This window comes from Sinocyclocheilus rhinocerous, unplaced genomic scaffold, assembly GCF_001515625.1.
Source record: "Sinocyclocheilus rhinocerous isolate Xijiao unplaced genomic scaffold, SAMN03320098_v1.1 scaffold185, whole genome shotgun sequence".
Lineage (NCBI taxonomy): Eukaryota > Metazoa > Chordata > Actinopteri > Cypriniformes > Cyprinidae > Sinocyclocheilus > Sinocyclocheilus rhinocerous.
In genome coordinates this window covers 2934987-2952457 of record NW_015662163.1, presented here as the reverse complement: position 1 = coordinate 2952457, position 17471 = coordinate 2934987, and the positions used below count along the sequence as shown (strand labels likewise).

The 17471-nt window shown below is 36.9% G+C and overlaps 1 protein-coding gene across 2 annotated transcripts; it reads right to left on the bottom strand.

Annotated features, from left to right (window-relative positions):
• Positions 1–320: 320 nt before the first annotated feature.
• LOC107727658 (Golgi-associated PDZ and coiled-coil motif-containing protein-like) lies at positions 321–16472 on the bottom strand. 2 transcript variants are annotated; one of them, XM_016537606.1, is made up of 9 exons: positions 15903–16472; positions 10470–10634; positions 7761–7784; positions 4777–4952; positions 4471–4636; positions 3411–3506; positions 3131–3295; positions 1865–2039; positions 321–735 (listed from the first exon to the last, which is right to left on the bottom strand). In XM_016537606.1, exons 1-9 carry the CDS (start codon positions 16182–16184, stop codon positions 617–619), a joined length of 1368 nt encoding a protein of 455 aa, XP_016393092.1. In that variant the 5' UTR covers positions 16185–16472; the 3' UTR covers positions 321–616. The 2 variants fall into 2 exon arrangements, with proteins under 2 accessions (XP_016393092.1, XP_016393093.1); XM_016537607.1 differs by lacking the exon at positions 7761–7784.
• Between the last annotated feature and the right edge of the window lie 999 nt (positions 16473–17471).

The following is a 17471-nucleotide window of genomic DNA, read 5'->3' as shown; positions in this document are numbered from 1 at the left end:
ACATGGATGTGCAGTTAGTAAATCACGCTGTGTCGTTTCTGTCCCCGTCACCTACTGACCATCCTGTGTGCAAAACAGGAAGTAGTATCATCCTCTTTGCCTTTGCTTTGGAGCAGGACAGGATCACACTAAGCTAAAACAGAGAAGTTAAAAACAATGTGCATACATTTTGAGCAAACAGTAACTCATTGCTATATCCATCTACTCCAGTACAAGAGAAGAAGTGTGAATCATTAAAGTAGAAGCCCTACATTTGAGCTCATTTTCAGTTCACCTACAGAGGGTTACACAAAAGAGGAAGTCAAGAATCAAAACTCTTATCCAATCCATCCAATCACTTTACTCATCTACGTAAATATTCATTTTGTCCCCTCAAGTGATGGTGACGTACATATGCAAACAATCCTTTGTGGCCACTGAGTAACAGTATGTCCTCTTCCCTCAGTGTTTCTCCAGTGGACGTCGAAGCAGTCTGTTCTCCAAACGGCATAAAACAAGAAGAATCTGGTATGTTACATATTATACATGTGCAGTCTTAATCTCTTTCTGGTCTCCATCTCTTCGCCTGATGCTCCTCTCTCTCTCATCTCCAGGATCCTTCTGGAAGTCTGGAGATCTAGGAGGAACTCTCTGCAGACTCTGCTGTCTTGGAGGTCTTGTCGTCTGAAGGACTTTCACTGGACAAGGCAGCATCTCCATTCTCTGTTCTGTTGTTCACTAAGTGCTTCCCTACAGCTGTAAGGAGAAAGAAAACGGTTAGTCAGTTTGGATAAACTTCACAATTTTCTTTAAACCATTAGCCTTTGGCTTTTATGATTAAACGGCTGCATAGGCTATAATGATATCATTACAGACAGTACTGTGCATAGTTTTGGGTCAGTAAGTTTGTTTGTTTTTTTTAAAAGAAATGTATACTTTTATTAAATTGATCAAAAGTAACAGTAAAGATATTTATGAATGCTGTTATTTTAAACTTTCTATTCATCAAGGAATACTAAAAATGTATCACATTTTCCACAAAAATATTAAGCAGTGCAGCTGTTTTCAACATTATTGTTTCTTGAGCAGCATATTAGAATGATTTCTGAAGGATCATGTGACGATGATGCTGTAATGATGCTGAAAATTCAGCTTTGCATCACAGGAATAAATTACATTTTGAAAAAAAAAATTTAATTATAAGAATATTTCACAATATTACGGTTTTATTAAAATATTCAAAACAATATTACTGTTTCACTATATTTTTGTAATAAATGCAGCCTTGTTGAGCATAAGATACTTCTTTCAAAAACAAACTTTTAAACAGTAGTGTGAATTTTTTAAGATTATAATTTGATGTAAGTTTTAGACGTTTATAGCCTTTTTTTAATGCTATAGGGTTAATATTACTTTTTACTAATACATTTTTAATGTTTCAAGTTGTGTTTTAAACCAATTTTAATATCATTATTTAGCAATATTTTATTTATTACATTATCTATCAATTCATTCATATTTATGTCTTATTGCCTGCATCAAAAATAAAAAATAAAATTAATGAAAACTTACAATACAACATTAATGCGTTATGAACAACCATGAATAGACAATGAACAAGAGTATAAGCTGATATAGAACAATGGCATATTTATAACTTTGCATAGATTATTCATATTTATTTATTTTATTATGTTATTTATTCATATTTACTGCCTTAGCATCAAAGATAAATAACTAAATTTATTAAATAAATTACAATGCAATAGTAATATATTATCAACAAATAAAGAATGAACAACAATATATTTATAAGTTTACACAGATTAATAAATGCTGTAAAAACTGTTCTTTGGAAGAAAATGAATTCATTCAGTGCACTTGCCTTGTAGGGAAGCTGGGTCGGCAGTGCCATTATTGTGACTGGCTTCTGATCCCTCCTCCAGCTCGTCCAGGTACAGACGGTAGCGGTGTCCGCTGTCATCTTCATACTCCACGTTCTCATCGTCAGAGTCCACCTCTGGAGCCACGTAAACCACCTCAAACTCAATTTCTCCCCTCTGCAGAACAACAACAAAAAAAAACTGTGTGAATGTCTGGAAGTGTGGGTGTGTGTATAAATGTCAGTCCTGTTTGTTATGCGAGGTAAATATAACCTTTGGTTGCTCACACAGAGCTATCGTATGAAAGGGCTGTCAAATTAAAATTCGAATTACAAATATACATCGAATTTAAAATAAAAATCCACATTCGAATGCAAAAACGTTGCATTCGAATTTTAGGTGTGCGTAAAAAATTTTGGTTTGCGGAAAAAGAGAACATCAGTGCGGAGAAGATCTTGTTTACGTCAAAACTGAAACCAAAAGCGTTTTTCCCCCTAACTGAAATTATGCCTTTTAAATTCGAATATATTTCGAATACTGATAATATTTAAGTGCAAAATTCAAATTTAGTTTTTCAGCCATTTTGACAGCCCTATCATATGACATCAGAAGACTTGCGCATGTGTCACATAAACCACTTCTGATTCATCTATGATGCATTTTTTGTCATTTCAGAGCCTGACAGACCAAGTCCTCATTTGCTTTTAGGAAATTGAAAAGAGCGCCCACATTTTGTGTTCAACAGAAAAGAAGTCAGATGGGTTTGGAACAACATGAGGGTGAGGAAATGACCATTTTTGGGTGAACAATTCCATTAACAGGTATGTTCTCTTCAAACCGTTAGTCATTACACCTCACAAGTAGGGCTGCACGATTAACCAGAGCCGTAGTTCGCTGACAAGCTACGCAATATCGCGTTCATAATCGCAGATGAATCGCATTCAATTATGAACGCGATATTGCGTAGCTTGTCAGCGAACTACGGCTCTGTGTAGTTAATGCCGCTCCATTTGAAAACAGGTGATGGACATTTACTACTAATCATAGAACCGGCTTTACTGACGAGACACGCGTGACAATCGCATGCGATTAATCGTGCAGCCCTACTCACAAGCCCAATTAAAGGGCATCTTAACCTTTGGGAGGTTCTCTGCAGGTGTTAGAATGGGACTGAAACATGGTTCTAATAATAAGTTATAGGTCACACGCCAAGCCTGATCTGACAGCCCCCTCGCCGGGCTGCAATCTGAACCGCGCGTGTCTCTCACCTGCTGTGAGAGGATGGTGACGGCCTCTTTGTGCTTTGCATCTCTCAGGTTGATGTTGTTGACGGCTAAGATGGCATCTCCCACATGCAGTCCTCCGCAGCGCTCTGCAGGCTGGGTGGGGTGGATTTCGGAGATGAGGATGGGAACGCCGTGCTCTTTCCCGCCCTGTATTAATTCCAATGCAAACATCAAATCAGGACTTTGATCTGGGAACACACAGTGATTCATCCATTGAAACCAGATGAATTAGCCTGCATATAAAATCAAAGGTTGAACTCACAGTAATGGAGATGCCAAGTCCTTCATGATCTTCTTTGGTCAAAACCACTTTACGTATAGGGCCGACTCCCTGAGTCTTTTTCAGAGAATCTGTGTCCTGCAGAGGTAAACGTAGAGAGGACATAATCAAGGGTGAATCACATGAAAATTGTCATAGTTCACCACAAAATCAAACAAACTACTATATTTATTTATAGTGCATATAAATAATTAAGCTTGTTTCATAGACTATTATATTGTCTATAATATTATACTATTTATATTGTGAAATTATTTTCATATTTATAGTAGCCAGCTGTACTGTTCTTGTGACCGGCATTATATAGTATATTTAATATATTTAAAGTATATTAAAACAACATAATTTTAAAGACTAATATTTAAGTCAATATAAATTTTTAAATATAAAAAATCTTAATGTTATATTTAATATAACTAAAATTTATTTAATTTAAATATATAAATAAGTAAATATGGACATTTAAATATATTTGTAAAGATTCTTAAATGTCAGTGCAGAAACAATGGGCTTAACATTTTATTTTTAAGATTAAATTTAATTAAACTTTTAGTTGTTTAATGCAAAATTTAATTTCTTATTAAAAAATTTAAATAAATATTATTTTAGTTTCATTAATGTACTACTATATTTTTTATTATTTTATATTTTCATTTTAACTTTAGTTAAGGTTTTTGTAATTTTGTTTTAAGTTATTTTAGTACTTAGTAAACTAAAATAAAAAATAAATAATAAAATTAAAAATGTTGACGGCATCTAGCTGAAATAAAATGTTTTAATTTTTGTAAGTTTTGTTTTATTTAGTTTTTTATTTGAAGTAATGAATTAGGTTTTACTTTTAGTTGACAATAAATAAACAGCAGCTATAAGAAATTACATTTTTAACTTCTGATTTTGATTTTGGGGTGAAATTTCCTCAAGGCACATCATTCGCTTGTTTTGTCAAATTTTACTCTGATATATCTCAAGGATATTAGTTCACCTTCTGCATGCAGTTTTACCAAGCGTTTACCAAGTAAATGAACTGAATGTGCTATCTTACATGCCCCACAGGTGATGGCAAGGGTTTTTTGGGATCATTGCGCCCCCTGCAGGCTCGAATCACTGTTTTGTGGCGGTGCAGGTGAATCTCAGCTTCAAGCTGGTTCCACAGCTTGTCATGAGCTGGTCCTTTCATGTCTCGCCCGAGCAACTGGATTTGCTGTACCCTGAATACAACGAAAAAAGCATTACGGTTTATACTGACACCCAGAACTCTGTGCCAATCTTGGCTCTTTGTGTGGAAGAAATCGCCACATGAATCCCACATAATGGTCAATCAGAACAGAAGAACAATGCTGTCTCTTACCTCCCAGCCAGCTCTTTGTCCAGATACTTGGCTGCCAGTCTGGCTCCGTACACCTCAGCCTGTAGTACCGCAATGTGCCTGCGGAGGGCCTCGTTCTCTTTCTTCAACATCTTCACCTCTGCCTCCAACTTGGCCTCCTTCACTTTTTCTTTCTTACTGGCCTCCAGTTCCTTCTCCTGTGACATGTAATCAAACAAAGACAAGAAGTGAGCAGTTGTGCGCCAAACCTCTGACCATGTATGCATACTGATGCAAGTCTGTTAATAACAGTCACATCAAATCTCTGTCATTAACAGCCTTTCTAATGTGCTGCCCAATAGGACAAGAAACAGAAGACCTACGTCACCACAAAAACTACAACTTCACAACAGTGCATATGACAAGTGAGGTGAGATCGCAGGACAAACAAGCACTCTAGCTTAAACATACCACTAAATGTGTGCGCGCATACTATAGAATTGTAACAAATGTAGATTTGATGAAGAGCGTTTAAGCTCGAAACTTCACCTGTGATGAGAACATAATTAAATACTTCTCTATCTCTGGAGCTGTGGTGTGCCTACTTTGATGTTTTCGAACAAATGTAGATTTAACATCATAATTACTACAAGTTGGGGGTGGGCGATATACCGATAGACACGATTACCGGTTTAAATTTGTCAAGAAGAAGGTAGAGATTTTGAACTATCGTCTCTATCGCGGTTACACGCTCACATGACATTGCTGTGCCACATGGTCAAGAAACCGTTATCATTTGCGCACATTTTTAAGCATTGCGAAACTTTTGAAACAAGTGATTTTAAGCCTTTGAAACGCAATCAGCAGCGAAAGAGAACTCATTTCGCTATATGCATTACGCGCGCATGTGAAGACTGCGATCATGCAGCGCGGGATTTTTTTTTGCCACTTTTGTCGCCTTGAACAGTTAAATACACACACTTGTATGTGTCAAAATGACCGTTTTTGCAATTATCCTCGTACACAGTAATTTAGGTCTTAAGTGAAAGCAAAAAGCTGAGAAAGAAAACACGTGTAACAGTATATTGGATCCGGGCAGCTCTTAAAGTGACAGCAGTCTAATAGTTCTGCTTATGTTAATCAAACAACAAAAGAGAGAAAATCTCTCACTACTCTTGACTAAATCACTTTTGTAACTTTAATAAGAAGAAATATATATTTAATTTACACAGTGCAGAATATGCAGTGTTTTTATACATTCGATTACTTTATACAATATATGTAGAATTTCTTTATTTGTTCTACTGTAGTTTTTTGTCCTATTGCTTGTAATTAGTTTCTTATTTAATCGCTGAATGTTTACTTGTCGTCAGTGAGCTTGAGGTTGTTGTTTGTTTGTTTTTTCAGGCTAGTATTATTTTATTTTGTCATATTGACACTAGGGCTGTCAAAATGGATGAAAAACTAAATTCAAATTTTTTACTTAAATATTATCAATATTCGAATTATATTCTAATTTAAAAGGCATAATTTCAGTTAGGGGGAAAAAAAGCTTTTGGCTTCTCTCGAGGCCACAAGAGGGCGCATCCAGCAAAATAAAGCATAATAAAATAACACGACTATCTTTGAAAAAAGTGCATAATGTTTAAAATAATATTTGTAAACCTTATATAATGAATAAAGTTGTTTAAACAATTAGAAACAAAACAGCATCATGCATATATAGTTTAATACAAAGGCCTGAAAACCAATCACAAAGAGTACTTTCTTCATTTAAAAACTTGAGATGCAGTGGGATGGGGAAAACCGCCATAAAGTCTTGAGACATGTTTTTTAAAAGTTGAACTTGCATTAATTTTACATGGCTTTCTAAACATGCGGCTCTCTTGTGCGAGACGCGAATGCTGATAGATGTCCCTCTAGAAAATGTGATAAATATGCGTTCTGTGTGAACGGCTTGGTTTCAGTTTTGACGTAAACAACATCTTCTCCGCATTGATGTTCTCTTTTTCCGCAATATTTTGAATGAACAACGTAGCAGCACCGCATCTAGTGGGTTCAAATGGACAGGCTAACAAAAGCATTAAAATGCAATGACACTTATGTCGTCGCATTTCGTGGGCCACTGATAAGGCAGCCTGACGCACACCTAAAATTCGAATGCAACGTTTTTGCATTCGAATGTGGATTTTTATTTTAAATTCGACGAATATTCGAAAAAAATTTTGACAGCCCTAATTGACACTGGTGACAACAATTCTGAAATTTCTATGGTATCAAAAATGTTGTCCTTATTTAAATAAAAAATAACTACATCATGATATATATCATTATCGTAAAATAAAATGACTCGTATCGTGATATTAAGATTTTGGTCCTATCGCCCACCTCTACTACAAGTTTACCAGTAGTGTGAAATGAAGCCACTTGAATGGCATCTCTTCATTTGTTACAACCCCTGGAGTGAAAAAAAGACACATCTAGCATTAGCTATGTACCAATATTGAACTTCAGGGCTGATATCGATCGGCTTGTATCAATGATTAAAGGTGCGGTCACGTTAGCGATATTTCGGTGAAATTTCACAGACATAAAAGGTCTATTGTCAAAAGTTTAGTGAGTCATTTTCAAACAAAGCAGCTTTCTCTTGGTCAATGTGATGATTCTGAGCAAAATCTGTGAAGGAACAGTTTTGTTCTCAAGCAAAATTCATGATAATGTGGATTTAAAATACAAAATTTCACCCAACACCAGTAAATGACCACACCTTAACAGCATGTGGTGGCCGATACAGATTCTTTTACTTTTTCATTATAACCCCATCAGTTGGTTCAATTTTCCAAGGTTTCAGTGAATAATGTATCGGCTACCAATATATCACTCACCTCTAGCAGTTAATCTACTAGTACACAAAAAGAACATAGTTCTTTACTAGGGATGGTTAAAACAGACAGCAGCAGCATTAACAGAGGGAAAAAGTGGAGTTAGACAGGACACACACGGACACAAAACAATGCAAAACTTACCTTGTCCTCCACTGAGGGAACAGGCTTAAGATTGAGAAGAAAAACAGAGGGTCAAAGGTTAGAGAGACAGGGTTAAACAGAAAGGACGGTTACAGAAGCATCAACGTTCATCCTTACATCATTAGGGTTAAGTCAGGAAGACAGAGCAGAGTGCCAACCCAACCAGAGCCTGTTAGTGTTCATTACAGCTGATTATACAAAGATACTGCTATTACGACACCATCAAATGTAACAGCTATGCTACACAGTCAAAAGTATGTAGACACATGTACTAATTAGTGGACTGAGCTATTCCAGCCACACCGTTAATGATGGCTGGATAAACTGAAGCATACAGCCATGTAATCTCTGCAGACATGTAATCTCTGTAGTCGGTTTGTCAGATTTGTGCCCTTGGCTACTCTAAGTGATGCTACAGTGAAGTGAAAAAGTCTAGGAGCGATGGCAGGTCACCCACAGAAGCTCACAGAACAGGACAGCGAGTTCTGAAGCGTTAAGTGCACAAACATTGTCTGCAGCTTCAACACTCACTGTTGACTTATAAACGGCCTCTGAAAGCAACATCAGCTTTAGCTGGAAGGTTTTTAAATAGTGTTTTTTGTTGTTGTTGTTGTTTTTCAGTAATACTTTTATTTAGCAAGGACACAATAAATTAATCAAAAGTAACATTAAAGGGTTAGTTCACCCAAAAATGAAAATTAGGTTGCTTTTACTCACCCCCGTGGCATCCTAGGTGTATATGACTTTCTTCTTTCAGACAAATCCAGTCGGAGTTATATTTAAAATAGTCTTTGATCTTTCAAGCTGTTTAATGCCACTCAGCGGGTGTTGCTACAGGAGGCCTTTGCTCACCCCCGGGAGCCGTGTGAGACACTTTTTTTTATGGATTTTTATTTAAGTTCTTTTGGACTGAAGCAATGCAACACCCGCTGAGTGGCATTAAACAGCTTGAAAGATCAATGACAATTTTTTATATAACTCCGACTGGATTCGTCTGAAAGAAGAAAGTCATATACACCTAGGATGCCTCGGGGGTGAGTAAAACGCAGCCTAATTTTCATTTTTGGGTGAACTAACCCTTTAAAGACAATGTTACAAAAGATTCCCATTTCAAATAAAATCTATTCTTTTGAACTTCCTATTCATCAAATAATCCTAAAAAAAAATGTATCATGTTTTTTTTAAATTGCAATAATATTTACACAATATTAATATTTTTACTGTATTTTTAAGCAAATTAATGCAAACTTGGTGAGCATAAGAGACTTCTTTCAAAAACGTTTTTAGAAATCTTACCAACCCCAAAATGACCAATACTTGATATTGGATATTTAATTGTGCATGTTCATTTTACCATTTTTACATTTCGATTACCTTTACCTAACACTCAATTTAATATTTAAAAACACTAATAACTTAGTAACACTGTTAAATGTAATCTTTAGCTAAATTAATATGCTCAAAACTCTAAATTTAAATAGTTTTTCAATTATCAATAATATTTTAATAATAATTTTTCATTCAGTTAGGTTAGTTTTTATGGTTTTATTTGTAATTTATTTAGACAAAATCTTATAGAATGGTTGTTGGTTGTAACAAGAAAATAGTTATCAGCTTATCTGCTATTTGTATACTGTGTAACATGGATTCACACATAGGGATGGTTTTCTCTTGGAATCAAAGTTCCAGAGATGGAAGACTAAACCTACAGCACACAATGATAGTTTTTTTTAAATTGCAATAATATTTACACAATATTAATATTTTTACTGTATTTTTAAGCAAATTAATGCAAACTTGGTGAGCATAAGAGACTTCTTTCAAAAACGTTTTTAGAAATCTTACCAACCCCAAATGAATGACCAATACTTGATATTGGATATTTAATTGTGCATGTTCATTTTACCATTTTTACATTTCGATTACCTTTACCTAACACTCAATTTAATATTTAAAAACACTAATAACTTAGTAACACTGTTAAATGTAATCTTTAGCTAAATTAATATGCTCAAAACTCTAAATTTAAATAGTTTTTCAATTATCAATAATATTTTAATAATAATTTTTCATTCAGTTAGGTTAGTTTTTATGGTTTTATTTGTAATTTATTTAGACAAAATCTTATAGAATGGTTGTTGGTTGTAACAAGAAAATAGTTATCAGCTTATCTGCTATTTGTATACTGTGTAACATGGATTCACACATAGGGATGGTTTTCTCTTGGAATCAAAGTTCCAGAGATGGAAGACTAAACCTACAGCACACAATGATAGTCTATGGTTTGTTTGCTAAACGCCATGGCAATAGTCCTGCACACAAAGCAGGCTGCTGGTTCGTCTAGCAATCCTTTTTAGATGGGTCTGGAATAACTTGATCAGCCTGCTCGAAATCCCACTCAACTAGTTAGTCTAACAGTACTTCTAGGCCTGACACTTTATCAGTGTCACAACAAATGAAAAGCTTTCCCAAAAGAGTGAAGGCCATTATAACAGTTCCACTTTCACATTAATTACCATAGATTTGGAATGAGATCTTCTGTGATCAGGTGTCCACATACTTTTGACCACATAATGAGTTGAAGATCCAGGTGGCCTTAATGCTAACATATTAAACTAGGTGTCCTACAAGCCAATTTTCAGTAACTCATCTAGATTTAAACCTAGCCTTGGTTCTGCTACATTTGTAGGAATCTGGTGCTGTGCCCACCATCCTGTCCTTGATGGAGTCAGAGTCGACTGCCTGTCCGCCTTTGGCTTGGAGTTTGAGCTGCATGGCATGGAGTTGAAGAAGTTGTTCATGAACCTCCTTCTCCACCACAGCCTTCTCTGCCTGGACATCTGTCAGCTCCGACCGCAGGTCCACCAGCTGAGCCTGAAGCACACACACACACACACACACACACACACACACACAGAGTATAACTAGCCATCCAAGAATCATGACTCATGCTCAGATTTGTGCTGACTCAAGTAGTGTCTGCGTATGAAGTATCGACCATCCTTCTCCAATCCAGAATAGAACAGATTTACAGATTAATAATGAAAATATTAAGTATGAAAATGAAGACAAATGTTTATCCTAACAGAGTCAAACCAAAAGGAAAACTGCAAATTGTGGCTTTTTGAGGGACTAGCAATTAGTGCAAGTCTTCTGGCACGTTGAGCCATGCTGCCTATGTGAAAAACTCTAGTTCGATTCCAGTTTGCAACAGTCTTTTTAAAGGAATAGTTCATCCAAAAATAAAAATATGCTGAAAACGGTGGATTTGTTTCTTATAAACACGCAGCGTTTGACTTCACAAGCTGTTAATTGATGGACTGGAGTCGTGTGGATTACTTGTGGATTATTGTTTTGTTTTTATCAGCGTAATGCTAAATTTCTCCAAATCTGTTCAGATTAAGAAACAAACTCATCTACAACTTGGATGGCCTGAGGGTAAGTACATTTGTGAGCCTGGACCACAAAACCAGTCATAAGCAGCACGGGTATATTTGTAGCAATAGCCAAAAATACATTGTATGGGTCAAAATTATCAATTTTTCTTTTATGCCAAAAATCATTAGGGTATTAAGTAAATGTTCCATGAAGATATTTTGTACATTTCCTACAGTAGATATATCAAAACTTAATTTTTGATTAGTTATATGTGCATTGCTAAGAACTTCATTTGGACAACTTTAAAGACGATTTTCTCAGAATTTAGATTTTTTTGTTTTTGCACACTCAAATTCCAGATTTTCAAATAGTTGTATCTCGGCCAAATATTGTTTTATCCTAACAAACCATACATCAACGGAAAGCTTATTTATTCTAAATTTAAGAAAATTGACCGTTATGACTGGTTTTGTGGTCCACGGTCACATTTTCATTTCTGGGTGAGCTATTCCTTTATGAAGAGAGCACAGAAAACTGAACATTTAGCCTCTGCTCATATCCTTGATGACATTTCTTTAACTCATACTGAGGGATTACACATCTCACGCATTCATGCATGCGCATTCACTACATAGTATGTTCATCAAGGCTTTGCATATGTTACAGTCCTGAAAGATAAAAGAAACCACTTGAAATCCAATCTTTTTGGATTTCATTAGAAAAATTGGAAAAGTTTTTTCCTGTTCAAACCACAAATAACTAAATGGATTTGAGTCAGATATACCAACAAAAAAAACTGTACAAGACCATGTCACATTGAATTCATCCTACGTTTATCCTAAACATAAACAAGCTTTTTTTTTTATAAAGGAAATTTAAAGCGATTGTTCAACCAGAAATAAAAATTCTGTCATTAATTACTCACCCTCATGTTGTTCCAAACCTGTAAGACCTTTGTTCATCTTTGGAACACAAATTAAGATATTTTTTATGAAATCCAAGAGCTCCATAGACGGCAACACAACTGACACGTTTAAGGCATGCATCGTGGTACTCTTGTGAATGCTCATCGACTGGCACATTATGGCGCTTTTCCACTGCATGGTACGGCTCGGTACGGTTCACTTTTGGGGGGTTTTCCACTGGGTACAGTACCTGGTACCTGGTACTTTTTTTAGTACCACTTCGGTTGGGGTTTCAAGCGAACCGTACCGTTACCAAAACAGTAGAGGCGGCGCAACTATAACGACATGGGAATAATCCCGCCCACTGTAAAGCGGTACTGAACTGCAGTGGAAACGCAAACTGTGCCGTGCCGAACCGTGCCGTACCGTACTGAGCCGTACCGAGCCGAGTCGTACCACGCAGTGGAAAAGCGCCATTAGAGAAGAAATTGTTGAATAAAGTCGTTATTTTTGTTTTCATTGCACACAAAAAGTATTCTCGCAGCTTCATAAAATTACGGTTTAACTGATGTCACATGGACTATTTTAACGATGTCCTCACTACGTTTCTGGACCTTGAACGTTTCAGTTGCATTACTGTCTATGCAGGGTCAGAAAGCTCTCAGATTTCATCAAAAATATCTTTATTTGTGTTCCAAATATGAACGTAGGTCTTACGGGTTTGGAACGACATGAGGGTGAGCAATTAATGAGAATTTTGATTTTTGGGTGAACTATCGCTTTAAATTTCCTCTTCCTCTTCCTAATGTTTCCGCTTCCCTTTAGCAGAGCATACTCTCATCTGACACACTCATTAACAACCACAGCCGTGGTGAATAATGGCATCCCGTCCCCCATCAGAAGGCCCCGCAGAATTAGAAAGCAGCTCAATCCTCCAGCATCTCAGCCTCTTAGGAAGGCAAGCTGCGTCAAGGACAGATATAAAAGTCCTCTCGTAGAAAAACTACTCATTTATTTATGTGCCTAATCTCTGCTGGATAGCCAAGGTTAGCTGAGGGACTCTCATATTCAGCAGTAACGCAGCAGAGAAGGTTCATTTATCTGTCAGGAGTCGTTCTGAAACAAGTACAGCGAGAGTGGTGAATCTGAACCCAACACCATCAGCCGCACTGAACACTTAAGATTCCCACTGAAGCCCCTCCCAATAAAAAGTGACCGTCTACTTTAAAATGCTATATACTCTTTAACAACACTTCTACTAGCAAAACCAAATATCTTCCCTTAAATTAACAATGTAACTGAATCTGACAAAAAGCGATGGCACCAAAATACCTCAAAGGATTTCAGTGTGTGCGCGATGCAGCCTAAAACTAGAGAAAAATGCCTTATTGTTTCAGGCCAAGACTTTTCATACAGTGGCAGCCCTCAAAAAGGGTGTTTGGTACAAATATTTGGGTGGATCCTTCGGAAAATGACATCACAGGAGTAGATTTTTAAGTCAGCATGAAATCAAAATGAACCCTATTTACTTTCTTCATGACAAATCCTGTTTCTTTCGGCAATGCATTACATTACGCAAATTGAATGGTTTGACAATGCAGCTTCATGCTGACTAGAAGTAGTAATGGTATATTTACTAACGAAGATGTACTATGGTGTTGCCATGTTGCATGCTAATTAAAGCACCTCCACTTAAAACATAATTTGAAACTACAAAAATATAAGAAATAATGTAATAAATTGGATGACTAATCAACCATCCCCATTAAATATCAAGTTTCTTTGCAATGCATCACATTACGCAAATGAAATGAGAATTCAGTTTAATGCTGACTGTAAGTCATAATGTTGGTGTATTTACTAACAAAGATGTACTATGGTACTACAATGTTTTTTTTGGACCCCAATGCTAAGGGTTTTGGACAAGTATCATGTTAATACCATGGCATTATTTGAAGTGCCATCGAAATAGTATACCTTCATTGTGCAATAGTACCGCCACAGTACCTCTTTAAGGACAGGAAGCTGTAATCTTCACTGTCTCACATCCAACCCTCCTCTTGTACAGCAGGGAGTTTTTATCAAGCTGTGTGTTAATCTGCTCTGCTCAGCAGCGCCAGTGAAGAGGTGGGTGTATGCGCGACCTCCTCACCTGCTAAACTACCTTTTCAGAAAGAAATCCAGCCTCCCACACAAATGCCAGCTATACCAGTGAGTCAGTGCACTTAAGAACCTGTTATTTAGAATTTTATCTCCTGGACTCAAGCGATTCCTCCACAGCAAAGACGATTCATTTCCCATGTGGAAGATAATACTGCTTTTCAAATTGGACTGTGAGATTTGATAAAGAGCCATTAACAGATTTGACAAGTGGTGGGAAAAGCAGATTACCCGAGCTGGTCTCCTGAGAAACCTGAATCTGCCAACACACAGACAAGATGCCAATTATCCAGACTGTGTGACAGAAAAGACAGCGGAGCTCAACAGCAACAATACTTAATACTGTTAAATACTGTTTAAGTTAAGGGATCATGTATGTGATGCACTGCAGTCCATTTAAACAGAAGAATGACCAGTGTCTGGCATTGGCTGGCTAAGCAGGTCTAACAGGTTTTTATATAGTTTTGTGACTACTCGGTTTGCACCATATGCAAAGCATTTCCAGTGGATGAAGAAATCTGCTTCCAAACTGAGAACTTTTTATGTTTGTTTATGCAGCTGTTTGTGTGTCCCGAGAAAAATGAAAGAACAAAACGACAAATGCACATATGCATTATTTATCAGACAGCCTACATGAAGTGACAAGTAGTTTGAAGTGAAAATAGGCCATTCAGTGACATGAGTTAATCTGATAACAATTTTCAGCCAATACAGTTTATTTTGGCAATACAAAGAAGCTCATTTTCCAAATTTTGCCTATTCAAATGTAAAACTTTTGCTCTAAATATGTGCAAGACTCATGTCCATCATGACTTTGCGTTGGGGTTCTAATCACCATGTTTGGTTTATTGTGCGATTATAACCAGATTAACTGTACTGTAGGCCTTACTTATTCTCCAAAAGCACCGCACTGTAATTACGTCTCTAATTTAGAGTAATCTTTTAAGTTGTGCTATATGGAATGAAAAGCTCATGTTTAAGCACCAATAACATTATTGAAACAGAACAGCAGGATTCAAATTAATAATTTAGAATGCAAATGATGCGCTGTTGCCATCTATACTATTTCAACATTATAGAGCAGTTTTAATTTCAGGGTTCCCATTCCTTATTGCAAAAGATTTTTCTAGGAATACTTGATTACAGAATAAAGTTTCTTTTTCATTGATTTCGCACTCAAAAATAACAATTTATAGCCGATGAAGTGTTGCAGTATTGCAATTCACAAAAAAATAAATACAAATAAATCCATGACTTTAACAGGATTGGAAATCACACTTCAAAAACTTCCTGAGATTTCCACGTTTTCTAAGACCATGGGAACCCCGAGCCTTTCAAAAAGTACCATATATATATGGGAGTAAATGCTTAATTTATGCGCCAATGCTATATACAGTACGTTTACATAGTATTTTTTTGTTAGTGTAACGTTAGATTTAAATAAAACATTTAGCTGAATATTCATAACAACATTCATAGCCTATCCATATTCTAATTTTGTAAAACAAAATAAAAATCAGCTTTTAAAGACTAACAGCCATATTATCTATTCGGACAATAAATACTAGTTATTCAGTCCCAAACATTCAGACCGAAACGTTCACAAGACAACGCACACAGTAAGTTCAATGTCGGTAAACAAAAGAACAACAACTTTGTCTAGAGACTTTGTAGAAGAATATCCATCTATTTTCCTCACCTCTAGTTTGTGGTTGAGCTGAAAGATGGTTTGGGATTTATGACACAGCTGAGCAAAACATGAGCTGAGGCTGGTCATCTTCTGACGGCCCTCATATGTGATATCAGCCTGATCCGGGTCGATCTCTCCCAGCAACAGATCCACATCCACAAACGCCTTGTCAAACTCCTTCTCCAGCACCTCCAGCCATCGGAACATGGACATACCGGAGCCGGGAGCCGCAGCGGGACCGGGAGAGAGGGCCGAGCCCGGGGATACAACACCGCCAGCGGATGCAGACATCTTTAACACGGATACAAGAAGAACACACAGATAACCTGAAATGTAGTCCTTTACTCGGTGCGATATCTGGCCGATTACGTTATATTAACAGCAGACTTCTGATGTGATAGAAAGTGAGAGTGGTGTTTTGTTGGCGTGTTTTCCGTGCTCTCATCTGACCAGGAAATCCGAGAGCGAACAAGTCAAGCGTGGATCGATTAGTTTGGTCTGCCACACGATGGGGCCCGTCAATGAGCAAGGCAGTCGATAGACGAGCACTTCGATTACTGAGTGCCAGTTCGTGGGAATTTACAGCAGATACACCCTCTGTGTCATAATATAAATACGATTATTATCATTTTATTAGTTATTGAACTGTGTAATATATTTGCAAGCGTTAATAAAACCTATACATGCTTGGTTTATAACGATAAATATGAACAAATTTTGATTTTGATGGCTGCAACGCACTCCAAAAAAAGTTGGGACAGAGGCATGTTTAACACTGTGTCACATCAACGGTCCTTTTAATTACAACGTTTAATTGTTTAGGAATTGAAGATACTAATTGTTAAAGTTCTGCAAGCAAATTTTTGTCCAATCTCGCTTGATACAAGACTTCAGATGCTCAGCAGTCTGTGATTGTTGTTGTCTGATTCTCCTTTTCATGATGAGCCATACATTTTCAATAGGAGACGGATCTGCTGGCCAGTCTAGCACATTCACTCTGTCTACGAAACCACGCTGTTGTAGCACATGCAGAATGAGAGCAGACATTGTCTTGATCTAATAACAATGGACTTCCCATGCAAGACATCATCTTGATGGCAGTATATTTCTCTGTACAATCCCAGTATATGCCTCCATGTCAATAGTACCTTCCCACATATTCCAGTCACCCATGCCGTTTGCACTGATGCTCTCATTTACCATGACAGACGTTTGCTTTTGCTTCTGTCGCTAATGAAAGTCTGGATGGTCCCTTTGGTCTTTGGGACTGAGAACAGCACACATTTTTGTCTTTTTGACTATCTGAGATGAGCTCTGGCCCAGAGAACCCGGCAGCATCACTGCATAGAATTAATGTATAGCTTTCTCCTAGAGTAAAAGAGATTCAAGTTACATTTATTGATGCAGCGGCAGACTTGTTAAGTGACAGTGGTTTTCCGAAGTACTCCTGAGCCCATATGGTTATATTTAACATCGCAATCGACGTTTCTTATGCAATGCCATCTGAAGGCTCAAAGGTCATGCACATTCAACTGAGGTTTCCTGCCTTGCCCTACATGTACTGTGATTTCTCTGGAT